Source organism: Cetorhinus maximus, chromosome 12, assembly GCF_964194155.1.
Source record: "Cetorhinus maximus chromosome 12, sCetMax3.hap1.1, whole genome shotgun sequence".
In the NCBI taxonomy this organism is placed as follows: Eukaryota; Metazoa; Chordata; class Chondrichthyes; order Lamniformes; family Cetorhinidae; genus Cetorhinus; species Cetorhinus maximus.
In genome coordinates this window covers 84,466,613-84,480,199 of record NC_135890.1, presented here as the reverse complement: position 1 = coordinate 84,480,199, position 13,587 = coordinate 84,466,613, and the positions used below count along the sequence as shown (strand labels likewise).

The following is a 13,587-nucleotide window of genomic DNA, read 5'->3' as shown; positions in this document are numbered from 1 at the left end:
CAACGAAAACAAAAATGCTGGAAAAACTCAGCAAATCTGACAGCATCTTTAGAGAGAGACAGAGATAACGTTTCGAGTCCGTATGACTCTTCTTCAGATCTAAAGGGAGGTAGAGATGTGGTGAAATATATACTGATTTAGGGGGGTGGAAGCGGTGAAGCTGGATAGAAGGCCAGCGATAGGTGGAGGCAAAGTAGAGATGGCAAAAGATGTCATAAACAAAAGGTCAAAGAGTTGTTAAATGTGGTAGTATGCAGATTTTGCAAGTCTGTGCAAGGTACCATGGCAGCTCCCAAGACGCCTGCGTCCTCACACTCTCCCAGGTGCCAAGGCTCTTCAGTGCTCCAGCCCGACCGGTTGGGTGGTTTCTTGGTGACAAGGGCTATCATTTGAAAAGGTGACTCATGATGCCTCTCCGCCACCCAAGAACAGAGGCAGAGCAGCAGTACAACAGGAGCCAGGCCTCCACAAAGGCGGTGGTAGAGAGAGCCATAACTCTTCTCAAGATGCGCTTCCGATGCCTGGACCGTTCAGGGGATGCACTGCAATACCCTCCAGAGCATGTGTTACTGATAGTGGTTGCATGCTGCGCTCTCCACAATCTGGCACTGGCAAGGGGGGACCCATTGGAGGAAGAGGGCCTTGATGCAGCTACTCAGGCCACAGAGGATGAATCCAGTAGTGAGTCAGAAGAGAAGCATGGTGAGGAGAACGCTGAGGGCGTGGAGCCAGACCTCTGTATCCTCCAGGGAAGCAGGGACACCAGGGAGGTCTTGATCCAACACTCCTTCAGCTAGGCTGCCAAATAAGAACTACCACTTCATGCCAGGGCTGCCACCTCCATCCTGGACCAGTGTCAGTGTGGGAGATGGATGAGGCACCCAGTATCCCATCTAGGTGCCCATCCATCAATGGCGAGCAGAAATGACCCTTCCTTGGCCCCCAAGATACACTCAGTGCCTGTGCAATAAAGTTTCAAGCCTCCCACGTGCAGCATTATGTATTGGCCTACCCTGCACTTACAAAACAAATGAAGCATACTCAGGCCTATAACACAAAAGCAAATGTAATTTTATGTTGGAACTCACAGTCTTGAATGGGAAAAAAATGGTGTTGGTAGTCACACCATTAAAAAAAGAAAAACAAAATGGGTGAACAAAAGATCACCTGTGACCAGCCCCTCTTGTTTAAGGGGCTTTAAACTTATATTTGCGGGTGCTACATCTAGGTGCTCCCCCTTCGCTGGCACCGGCATTGGAGACAGCCTGTTGACTGTGCTGTCCTGTTGGTCTTGATGACCGTGGCGGTCGTCCTCTGGCCAGTGGAGCCTGTGTTGGTCCCGCCTGGGAGGGAGCAGCCAGTGCCACGGCTGGCATCTCCCCAGTCGTCACAGCCTCTTCAGGTGTGCCGGTCACAGACAGAGGGGCAGAGGAGCTGCTACCGTCATCCAGAGCTTCCTGAGAGGAGCCCGCAGAGACGACAGGCAGCTCGTGCGCCAAAGCGGGGTTGCTGTGGACCTCCCTGCATTGATGAATGGGCACCTAGGTGGGATACTGGGTGCCTCATCCATCTCCCACACTGACACTAACCAGCTGAGGTCAGTGCCTGTGTGAGGCTTGCAGGACCGAGCGCAACCCCAGGAACCCCTGATTCTGTTCCTGGAGCAACCTCTCCATGAGAGTCGCCACTCTCTCCATGGAGGAGGCATTGCGCTCGGCTATAAGGGTCAACGCAGTGCTTCTGCTCTCCATGGATTCCTCCACAATAGAGACCATGGCACGCATACGCTTATGAACCACTGCCAGATCCTCCCACACACCCCGCTGGACATCCAGCTTTTGCTGACTAATGAATGACTCCAGATGCTCATCATCTGCCTTTGACTGAGCATCATCCTGGTCTCCAGCAGTCCTCCAACTGCTGGCGCCCAGGGCACTCTCTGCTTCTACCTACACCTCAAGCAAGTGTGAAGTGCCCTCACCAACGTGCACTGAGATACTAACCACTGAAATAATGCCCACCAAGGTGCTGGTATCTGCGCTGGTGCCTGCTTCAGAGGGTGGGTTTGACACAGGTGCTTGGGGAGCATGGTGGTCCTCCGGGGTCAGGGGTGGCCCTTCATGGTCCGGAGAGTGAATGCCTGCTGGCGAATCTAAAAGGGAGAAGGACATGTCATTAGTTAAAGTCATCACACTGTCACTGTGCTTGTCAAGCAACCTGGTCATACAACGGAGACCTCCATCACGGTGCCCTCGTCTTTCAATGATCAATGGGGGCTACAGGTTCAAGGCTCACATCAATGAAGAGACTACACTAGAATGGTTGCAGAAGCCAAAATTCTCACCTCTGTGCACTACACTCTTACCTTCGTCTGACACCCCTGCCTCACGATGGCCACTTGACCAAGGTGCGTGGCGTCTCTTGAGCTCCAGGGCCTCCTGCTCGTACTGGGAGAGTATGAGGAGGTGTGGGGGTCCTCCGCCAGTCCGCGACTTCTCAATATTGTTCTGGGATGTCTTCTCCTGAAACGACAGAGGAGCATTGATTAGTCCACTCTGTACATGTAGCGCCATTGCAACCTGGCCAACCCCAGCCGAGGAGCACCTTGCAGGGCACATCCAGGTTGTGACCCTCAAGCCGCAAGGCACTCAGTCAAAGCAGCCGGGGCTCAGACCCTTGATCAGCTCCAGCGTGATTGACTCAGACTCTAACACCCCTGAGCTCCATGGGGGGATGGCCAGCCCAAAACAATTCAACACACTGTCCCATGCCAACATGGTCCTCACCCTTCCTGAGCGCAGCAGGTCATCGAAGTGCTTCCGGCACTGCACCCAGGTGCATCGTGGCTGCTCACCCGGTCTGCCACCTCCTCCTCTTTCTTTTTTGTGAGGTATGGTGGCCTCCTCCTCCCATCTCCGGGGACAAGGATGTCCCTTCTGGCAGCCACCCCCTCCAGGAGGGCAGTGAGGCACTCGTCAGAAAAACGGGGAGCCGGTGCCCAGCCGACCTGCCTGCCTGCCTGACATTTGCTGCCACACTCGAGTTCATCTTTACAATGGCAGATGGACGTCCTTCCCTGGCAGCCTTTCTGGGGCTGCCTGGGCCGTTTTTAAACAGGCCGCTAAGTCGCCAATGGACCTGGCGGTCAACAGGCCCACATCTCCACTCGGCCCTTCCTGGCCTGTGATGAGCCACGTTTCATGCTGGGCGGGCCTTAATTGGCCCACCATCGTGAAATCGCGGCTGAGCCCCAATTGCGGGCGGCGGGCGGCTTTCCGACCGCTCCCGCCGAGCCCACCCAACGAGGGTGAAATTCTGCCCTTAGAACCAGTGAAAATGTTCAGAAACTATTTCAATCCATCAGTCCCTTTTGAGAATCCTCAGGGGGATGAGGAGAAATAAGTACCATGTAAAAATCAAGTGAAAATAAAACAAATGTGGAGCCATGAAGTAGGGAGCTAGTAGGAGAAGTGGCAGCCTCCATATTTAATGGCTGGCAAATGATGCATGAGGTGGATGGAAAAAAAGAGTTATCCTGGTTGACCCTGAGGATTGCCAAAGGATTGCAGGGTAGGGTTGCCAATTCTGGTTGGACATGTTCCTGAATATATCATCACACCCTGGCCTCCAACTGCCCTGCTCAACATCCTACACACCTGCCAATTGAACAGCAACTAGACTCTCCATGATCTATTGGATGATTCTTTACAGTCAGTCAGACAGGCTTTTTTCCCCAAGCCTGATGTTTTCATAAGTAGTAAACAAAAGTGTTGATAGAATTTTTTTTAAACCACAATTCTTATCACCTCCTTTTATTTTTCTCCAGGGTTGCTCAGCAGTGTCATGGAGGTAAGTGTTTACTTTTGGAGACTCTAGGGCAATCCTGGAGGGTTAGCAACCCAGTGCAGCAGTTGGAATGAGCCTGAGCCTAAAAGATAAGGGCTGAAGTGACCTTCACAGCCCATGGCCATGCTATATATTTGATGGAGTTTGGCTCCAGAACAGATTAAAATAAGTGCCACAATTCTACCATTGTCTCCTTGGCAACTGGAACCCATACACACACACACAGTTCCTCGGAAAAGTTGCAGTTGATGTACCCGATCTATGTTTGTGGGTGGGAGGATAATGGCAGGCGTACACAGTCCTCCTGCGTCACCTGCTTGGCATCCCTAGATCTCTCTTCTTATGCTTGAGAACTTAAATATAGCAGGATTCACATAAGGAAGCACATTATGCAGATTTCTGAGGCATGGCAATGTCAGTACTCATCACACCATCCTTCTCACCAAGGTGAGCAAAAATAAAATTACTAAAAAAAAGTCTGCACTGAAAAGCTTGTAAAGCATCTCGAAAAAATACTGGGCTAAATTTTACCAAACCTTTGAGGACGGGCCAAGAGGCAGCAAAATGGCATGGGAAGGCACTGAGTGGCGTACCCAACATCTTCCTGCTGTCATACCATTTTGCCAGTGCCAGGAAAAGTGGCAGATGGCCCTCCTGCTTGGAGCCCAATTAAGACATTTGTGGCCAAATAAGGGCCTCTTCCTGCTTGGGCTGACATTTTACGAGCGGTTATGTGCAGAGACTGCCAGCTAGGTTATCTGTGGTGGCCTCCCAGCAGGCTTCGGTGTTGGGGTGTGGAGGCCTCCTTTTTGGGTACTCTTTGGTTCACCCCAACCAGCAGCAATGGTTCACCCCGAGCCCTGTCCTCAGCAAGTTTCCCCAATGCTTCCCCCCCCCGCCACCACCCCACTCTGCCGGGATCTGCCTACCTGGCCCTTGCATCTCCAGATCTCACTTACCTGTCTTTGAGGGCAAATGGCCATTGATGGACCCTGATCTCCAGGTGCATCGCATCAGTGGTCACTGCTAGCAGTGACACTCCTGAGGCCGCTGAGTTGCCAGCCTTAATAGGATGGCAGACCCAGCAACAGTTGCTTAAATGGCTGCCACCAGCAAAATGCAGCCCTGGATCCCACTGAACGCCGAAGCGGTGACCTGCTCGCTTTTGGACCCAGCAGCATAACCTCTGCCACCTCTGCAGAATTCTGTCAATATTTTGTCTTCCTTGAAATCATCAATTCTCCAAGCAGTAGTTGCCTAGCAATCTTTGGATGTAGTCTTTATAGTTACACATCGATGACTGAATGTATAGCTTGGTAACTGCTGGGAAATTGTGTCCACATCTAAATGGTGGCATGTCCGTGCATTATTATATGGTAAGGGAGCTGGTGCCTCTGACAGGAGCTCCCTGCACCTGTTATAATGCCCATCAGATTTGTAACTCGTGCATATTGTGGATGGAGGTTGAGCCTGTGACCCCTGCTCATTGTCACACTCTGCTTTGTCATGTGCAAAATCAGGGGAGAAACAGGTCTAAAGGTAGGGACTAAGAAAATGTACAAATACACCACATCATAGTGACATAGCATTTCACTCTTGGTGTCTGCTATTTATTGCTTGTCGTTTGCAAAACAAAAATCTGATATGGCACTGGATTTTTCAATTAGTTAATGATCAGAACCAAAGTTTGAAAAACCTGAAGCCCTGATTTTCATACCCTTTAGCCATGATGGGGAGGGGACAACTCTGAAACATAGCGAGGGTGAGTTAATTACCGGTATTGTAAACAGGCCAATGTTTTCAGGGAAGGCAGGAGCATTTTCACATGCTGACTGATTTAAAACTGAAATCAATGTTAAAGAAAGGCCACAATAAAGAGCGACATCAGTTTGTAAGTGCTAACTTACCGCAGTGAAAATTTCACACTGAAGAATTGTGGCTAGGATTGAAGTTTGTAATTGAGGAATGCTGGTAAGCAAAGTGTTAGATTAGGTTGTCATATGTATTCAAACAATGGCCCTGATTTTTCCCCTTGTATGGCTCTGCAGTTTCCACATTAGGGTATCCCCATGGGTAAAGAAAATCAACGAATTGTTGATCCTTTCCGTAAGAGCAAAAATTTTACCTTTGCATGTTTTTTTGTGGTGTTTTGTAGTATAATTTAAGTTAAAGGATCATCTCAAATACCAGATGAGGTGAATGACTCATTTGATTATGCTGATATAAAATGCATAAACACCTACTGAACACCTACACTGGGGGAAGATCACAATGGGTAAAAAGGGACAGCAGTCTAAGCTGATTATTAACGTTTAGCTCTCCCTCTCGATGTCTCTCTCCTCTTCCCCTTTCTCTCTGTCTTGTGTCTATGCATTTCTCGCACTTGAAAGTTTCACACTTGTGTCTAATAAACTCAAATTTATTCATACAACAGCAATGCTAAATGGAAAGGGAATCTACAACATTAAAATAACTTAATGCAAAGTATTTTTAAAAAAAGGAAGCCAGTCCATGTTTTGATGGTTTCTGCTGACCTTGAAAAAATGGACTATAAGCAGTTAGCCTGTACTTAACCTCAACAACAATAACTTGTATTTATATTAGCACCTTTAATGTAATAACACATCCCAAGGTGCTTTAATGGAGTATTGTAGAGCAAAATTTGGCACTGAGTCACATAAGAAGATATTAGAGCAGATAGCCAAAAAGCTTGGTCAAACAGTTTAGTTTTAAGGAGTGTCTTGAAGGAGGAAAGCGAAGTAGAGAAGTGAAGAGGTTTAGGAAGGGAATTCCAGAGTTTAGGGCCTAGGCAGATGAAGGCCTGGCCACCAATGGTGGAGCAATTAAAATCGGATGAGCGCAGAAACGGCTGGAGAAGATTACAGAGATGGGAGGGGGGAGACCATATGGAGGAATTTGAAAACAATGATGAGAATTTTAAACAAAAACAGAGAATGCTGGAAAAACTCAGCAGCTCTGGCAGTATCTGTGGAGAGAGAAACAGAGTTAACGTTTCGAGTCCATATGTCTCTTCATATGAGAATTTTAAAATTGAGGCTTTGCTTGACTGGGAGCCAATGTAGCTCAGCGAGCACAGGGGTGATGGGTGAATGGGACTGGGTGAAAAATAGGACACAGGCAACAGAGCTTTGGATGACGTCAAATTTACAGTCAGTTGTGGCTAGTGCTGCCAGGAGGGTACTGGAATTGTCAAATCTGGAGACAACAAAGGTATGGCTGAGGATATCAGCAGCCGAGGCAGGGACTGAGTTGAGTGATGTTACAGAAGTCCTAGGCAATCCTCGTAATGGTGCAATATATAGTCAGAAGCTCATCTCGTGGTCAAATATGATACCAAGGTTGTGAACAGTCAGGTTCTCCCTCAGCCAGCTTCCAGGGAAGGATGGAGTCGGTAGCTGGGGAACAGCCTGCTGTTTTCTACAATTAGACTTTTTAACCTTCAGAGACACTTCCAGTGTAACAGTGGAATAAATTCTTCCTTACATCAGATACATCTCTGTTTCTGTAAAATAACAAATCATCAAACCTTTTGGGAAATCAATGGGAGTTACACATTCTGTTTTGGAAAATTAGCTTTGATCTTCTCAAGTTGAAAAATAGGGATTTTAGTAATATGTTCTTGCATGGATTGTAGTCTTCAGAGCAGTATTGCAGCCAATGTCATTCACAACTATATGGTATAAGGACTTCCTAGATGAGAAATGAGAATTTGACCTACAGTCGACCACACCTCCTTAAGGCCAATTTCAACTAGCACTGTGATGGACATTCACATCAGAAGGGTATTCTTACCCTATGGGAATCTTCTACAAACTACAGAAGTTAATCAAAACTCAGTACAGAAGTTGATTATTTTAATCACTGATTGAAGGCAACAGGTCGATAGTCAGATTGAAATATTCTCCCAACTTTCCAAAATTCAAATTTTCCAAAGGCAAAGAAGGTGAGATAGTAAATGAGAAATCTAATTCTGATTTAAGCTTAACGTAATCCCTTAGAAGCTCAACTAGAAGTAGGATTTATATCTTAGCTTACTTCATATATTTTATGAATTATAAGGTCTCATTTAATCTTTCTCTACAGTGAAGATTAAATAACTGTAAAAGTATTCTGTTACTCAACCACATTGTAAGGTACAGAGAGGTATACAGAAACCTTGCTGTGAAATGCTCAAGAAATCAAAATCCTCTAAGTAACCAGTCATTTCTCAAATTAACAATGGCTCTTCAAGTGTCAAAATTAGTGCTATACATTCACTTGAAACCTGTTACCTGAGCTGTATGTGGGAGGCTAGAGTCTATCTGGACACGGGTGATAAGCTACCAGTTCAAAGAGTCTGCTGTTCATATGATAGTAAGCACCTCTAGTACAGTTACATACAACAGATGGGCACAGTTTGAAGCCAAACTCATTGAGATTTACAATCTCCAATGGGAACATACATGGGAATTTTCAAAGATCCAACAACTTAGATCCTACATTTGGGCATTTGAGAAATTGAAAGATATACAGGCATCTTTTGAAGTACTTGAGGGAATTGTATCACCCTAACATCATATTTCTACTTCTTGCTAAGAAAATGCATTTTTATAAATAAATGTATATGCGCACATGCAGACAGCTCCATATACACAGTACTTCAAGAGGGCCCTTTATCAGAAACCATCATGAAAGGTCTCAACCATGGTATTAATCGTTTTTTTTTAAGATTCTTACTGAATCAATTTTACATTTTCAGTATTGACAGATTCTTAAATCTTTCAAATATTTTAATAGGTATTGCAATATATTAATGTAACAAAGATAATTTAATTTCTTTTTGATAGTTATATATGTTCATAAGTATCGCCAATGATTTCAGTTTCCCACGACTTGCAGTTAAGCTTGCAGCTATTTAGTATTTGTTGATTTTTTTTGCAGCCTCTGCAAGGGAAGGACTCTGTACTCTGTCGTTAGAGATGCTAAAATGGTGCTGGATGTGAACAAAACCAGACAAATTGCTCAGGAGATTGTGAAGGTGTGTAAAGTGTTATGATCCCTGTAGCGATCTTTAAGATACTTTTGAAAAGATACTTGACTTTCCAGTGACTGACTGAAAGGATCACATGACAAGATTTCAAGTTTTCAGAGTTTTACTGTAACAAACTAAAAGCAATATTGATTAGCCACTATTTAGTAGGCAACCTATAATTTGAACTGCAGAAAAGATCCCCCATGTGACTTTTATCATGATTGACAATCCCCCACCATGGTTATAATTAATGCTGACCCTTAAGTGGACCCTTTATTCTTTCGGAATCAGTCCAAAACTATTCTCTGCTCCCGAAGGCCTGCTTCCTTTTTCCTTTCCCAGCCAGATAACTTCCCCTCCCAGAAGTGACTTTCACTGAGGTTTACGATGGAGATCCTTCTTTGTAGCCCAGGCTAGGCGAATCTTCCAGCCTCCTTTGAATACTCACAAAATTGGTCTCTTCAATCTGAGCGAGAGCTCTCACCCAAGTTCTGTGTGATGAACAATAGGATCAGCATTTCTCTGCTTCAGGTGAAGGACCAGCTACCTCTATCTCCTGCTATCTCTCTCTCTCTCTCTGTGAGTCTTGCAGACTCTCCTTGGGTCTGTGAGTTTCAATGATATTTTAGGAAATCCTGTAATCTGGTACTACAATGGACTCATCTTAAAGCCCAACTCCATGGCAATGTGATTAACAAGAACCTTGTACCCAGGTATAAATGCTAATTAGCTATCTTCTAGACCCCCAACTCCATTCTGGCTTGGAATTAAATAGTCAGCTCAGAGTGTAACTATTTATAAAACCTGACATTCCTAACACCTCATGTGCAGATGCTCTTGCTGCTGTCCACAGCTTTGATCAACTTGCACCTTCTCATCAATTCTCTTGACGTGGGCCCCTCTTGTCCCCATAGCAACCAAGCCACCCAGGCTTGTTGTCAGGTAGAACTCTGAGCAAGTCACATAACCCCCTTCATGCCTCCATTTTACCTTAAATTAAAGGGAGTGTCCCAAAATTGAGGTCTTGTGACACAGTAGTAGCATCCCTACTCTGGGCCAGAATCTCCAGGTTCAAACCCTACTCCAGAACTTGATGTGTTCATAATGTGAGCAAACAGGTTGATCATCCACCTGTAAATCCTTCCAATGTGCCAGATGGCAGGCAGTAAGAGCGGGGGAGTTTCTTGGTCAGCCGTACTGCAGAAGGCAACAGCAAGCCACTGCACTACTTTGCCAAGAACAATCATGGACCAATCCAATGGAAGTCCATGTTTGCCAATGCTCTCTTCGGGTGTGATACCAGAAGGAGCTCCAAAACATAACACGCTTATAAACTTCGTATTTGTAATATAGCATTTTTATTTTAAAAAATATAGTCATTTAACATCAGTCAACTGGCGCTAATAAAATATGGAACAAAGCTGTACATTTTTATTGTGCGGATTAATTTGCATAATATTTGTAACTTGGGAAAATATAATACTTGTTCTGTGGCATTGTGTGTTAATAACCAGCATGTACCTACTTAAAACATTATTATAATTTTTATTTTCTAGGGAATGGGTTACCTACATGCTAAAGGAATTATCCACAAAGATTTGAAGTCAAAGAATATATTCTATGACAATGGAAAGATAATAATTACCGATTTTGGCCTCTTCAGCATCTCCGGAGCTTTACAAGAGGGCAGGTACAGTACTGCACAGAATGTAAATCATTGCTGTTAAGGAGTTAAACAATATAGATAATATACATTAATAGTTGTTCTTTCTTACAAGTTTTCCTTTTGTTTTCTCAACAAAATGGAGATATGTTTTCCCATTTTATGCTACAGAAGAGCAGCCCTTTGACTTGAAAATATATTCAAATTTTGGACAGAATGGACATTTATGATCTCAGTTAAAAGTACTATTTTAAATTATTTTCACTTATGACTTCACAAATATTTAATTCTGTAGGAGGCATTTATTGAGGCGGTTTAGAAACCTTCCTTAGGTGAGGTAAGTAGTAAAGCAAGTGACGAAGTGGACTTAATTGGTTTTAGCTTCTAACATTAAAGTTGTTGAATAGTAATGTGATGGTTATGGTGAACAAACTGAAATGATTATGTCGCTTAAATAAAAGCAAAACACTGCGGATGCTGGAAATCTGAAATAAAAACAGAAAATACTGGAAAAACCTCAGCAGGTCTGGCAGCACCTGTGGAGCGAGAAACAGAGTTAATGTTTTGAGTCCATGTGACTCTTCTTCAGAGCTAAAGAGAAGTAGAAATGTGATGGATTTTACACTGTTTAAGAGGGGTTGGAGCAGGTGGAACAAGTTAGAAGGTCAAGGATAGGTGACAGCTAAGGAGAGATTGACAAAGATGTCATGGACACAAGACAAAGGGAGTGTTAATTGTTGTGGTAAAGTGTCAAGAAGGTGCTGATAGTGGCACAAAGGTAAAATAGCAGAAGCTGTTCATCGCAGAAGAAGAGTCAGCACTCTGTGAAAGCAAAACATAAAAATAAGTGACAGATGGCCCTGTGGGGAGAGGGGGGCGGGCAGGTTTGGGAAAAAGGATTAAAAAAATGAACAAATAAATAAAAGAATAAAATCAAATTTTAAAAATAAATATAAATAAATTTTAAAATGGATTTAAAAAGGGATCAAGATGGAGGAGAGAGTTCATGGTCTGAAGTTGTTGAACTCAATGTTAACTCCAGAAGGCTGTAAAGTGCCTAATCGGAAGATGAGGTGCTGTTCCTCCAGTTCGCATTGGGCTTCACTGGAACATTGCAGCAGGCTAAGGATAGACATGTGGACATGAGAGCAGGATGGTGTGTTGAAATGGCAAGTGACAGGAAGGTCTGGGTCATGCTTGCGGACTGAGCGAAGGTGTTCTACAAAGCAGTCACCCAGTCTGCGTTTAGTCTCCCCAATGTAGAGGAGACCGCATTGGGAGCAGCAAATGTAGTAGACCAAATTGAAGGAGGTGTTTCACCTTCTGCAATTGCATGGGAAGGTACCGTGGGAGGGGGTTGAGATGTAGTGGACCAGGGTGTCACGGAGGGAACGGTCCCTACGGAACACCGACAGGGAGGGTGAAGGGAAGATGTGCTTGGTGGTGACATCATGCTGGAGTTGGCGGTGGATGATCCTTTGAATGCGGAGGCTGGTGGGGTGAAAAGTGAGGACAGGTGAGACCCTATCATGGTTCTGGGAGGGAGGGGAAGGGATGAGGGCAAAGGTGCAGGAGATGGGTTGGACACGGTTGAGGGCCCAATCAACCACAGTGGGGGAGAGACCTCGGTTAAGGAAAAAGGAAGACATGCCAGAAGCGCCGTTTTGGAAGATGGCATCATCGGAACAGATGCGATGGAGGCAGAGGAACTGAGATAATGGGATGGAGTTCTTACAGGAAGCAGGGTGTGAGGAGCTGTAGTCGAGGTAGCTTACATTTTCGCAGTACTTATGTGGCCTTGGCAACTGCGTACTGACCTACTGAGTGTATTGAAAGCAACAGCACATCCACTTTCATTTGGGAAAAGTATAATTTTTAAGAATATATTTCACCAGATGTATTTTTATTTGTTTTCTTTGCTTGAGGTTCAGTTACACAAAGCACTCTTCTCTAACTGAGAGTGGATAGAGAAAGCATTCCTAGGTGGAAAATTCCAGACAGCAGGATCACAGCAGAGTAAAGGGAAAAGAGAAGTCCAATGTTGGCGCAGGGAGGGGCCCTTCCAGAGCAATTGGAAATCACCAAGCTCAGACACAAGACCTTCAAGAGATTTGAAAACAAGGGTGAAAATTTTGAAATTGGGGCACAGGGGCTTAGAGAGGATGGGCGGACAGGAATGTGGGATGGTGACTGAGGATGCAGGATGCAGGCTACAGCAATTGAAACTAGTTCACACTTGTAATGTTGATCTGAGAAAGCCAGTTGGAAGGCTTGAGAAGAGTCAGGACATCAGTGATGATGGCGTGGACTACGATTTAGGCAGCAGGAGAGGAATTGGGGGAGCAGTTGATGGACCTCATTAGTCAGATGAGTGAGCTGAGAGGTGAGGAGGACATGGGAGAGAAACTGCAAGGAATGGGGAAGGTGAGAGCGCAGTCCTCTGGAGAGCAGATATTGGAGTTAGGAACTTGTGGGAATTGCAGGGATTGGGCAGTCAGTCACCAGATCAATGCCTCCAATTTTGGACACAAATAAGATCCGCAAATTCTTTGTGTTTAGAGTTGGAGGTGCCGTAGAACGAGGTCACAGAACACTGTTAGTCTTAGAGAAAGGTGATTGCAGTACTTGCTCCTTTCCAGGAAAATTTTGGAGTAGTATGGCTTTGGCCAGGGAGAGGGAGCAGCTATAAAACTTGAGTGATCCTGCAGGAGCTTCCAGCTGATGTTTTGACCATGCTGGATGGATCATTCAAGCTTACAGCCTGTTGAACTGAGTGTTGAAGTAACTATTATACTGAGGGACTGAAAAAGGTAGGTGACCTTACAGGTTGTGAGGCTAATTGAGGTGGAGGAAGGGCTTGGCAGAGATGTCATAGCCACAAAAGGTGGCCAGCCAGAAGCAGAGGAGGTCAGAGCTAAAGGGAGTGTTAGAGAGACATTTTGGAGGTAGCTTTTCTCCAGGAGCAGGAAGTGACAGTAAATGGTATTAGAGACAGCAGTGGAATGTGTAGGAGAATGCAGATGAGGAAGTGGTTGAGATGAGCCTA

General features: G+C 45.2%; 1 protein-coding gene across 1 annotated transcript in view; it reads left to right on the top strand.

The window, feature by feature from the left end:
* Positions 1-13,587, top strand: part of LOC144687212 (kinase suppressor of Ras 2-like) — a 153,055-nt gene that overhangs the window by 105,362 nt on the left and 34,106 nt on the right. The window contains exons 8-9 of the mRNA XM_078552983.1: positions 8,788-8,884; positions 10,435-10,568. Coding sequence (XP_078409109.1) covers positions 8,788-8,884; positions 10,435-10,568 — 231 coding nt within the window. The remainder of the gene's footprint in view (positions 1-8,787; positions 8,885-10,434; positions 10,569-13,587) is intronic.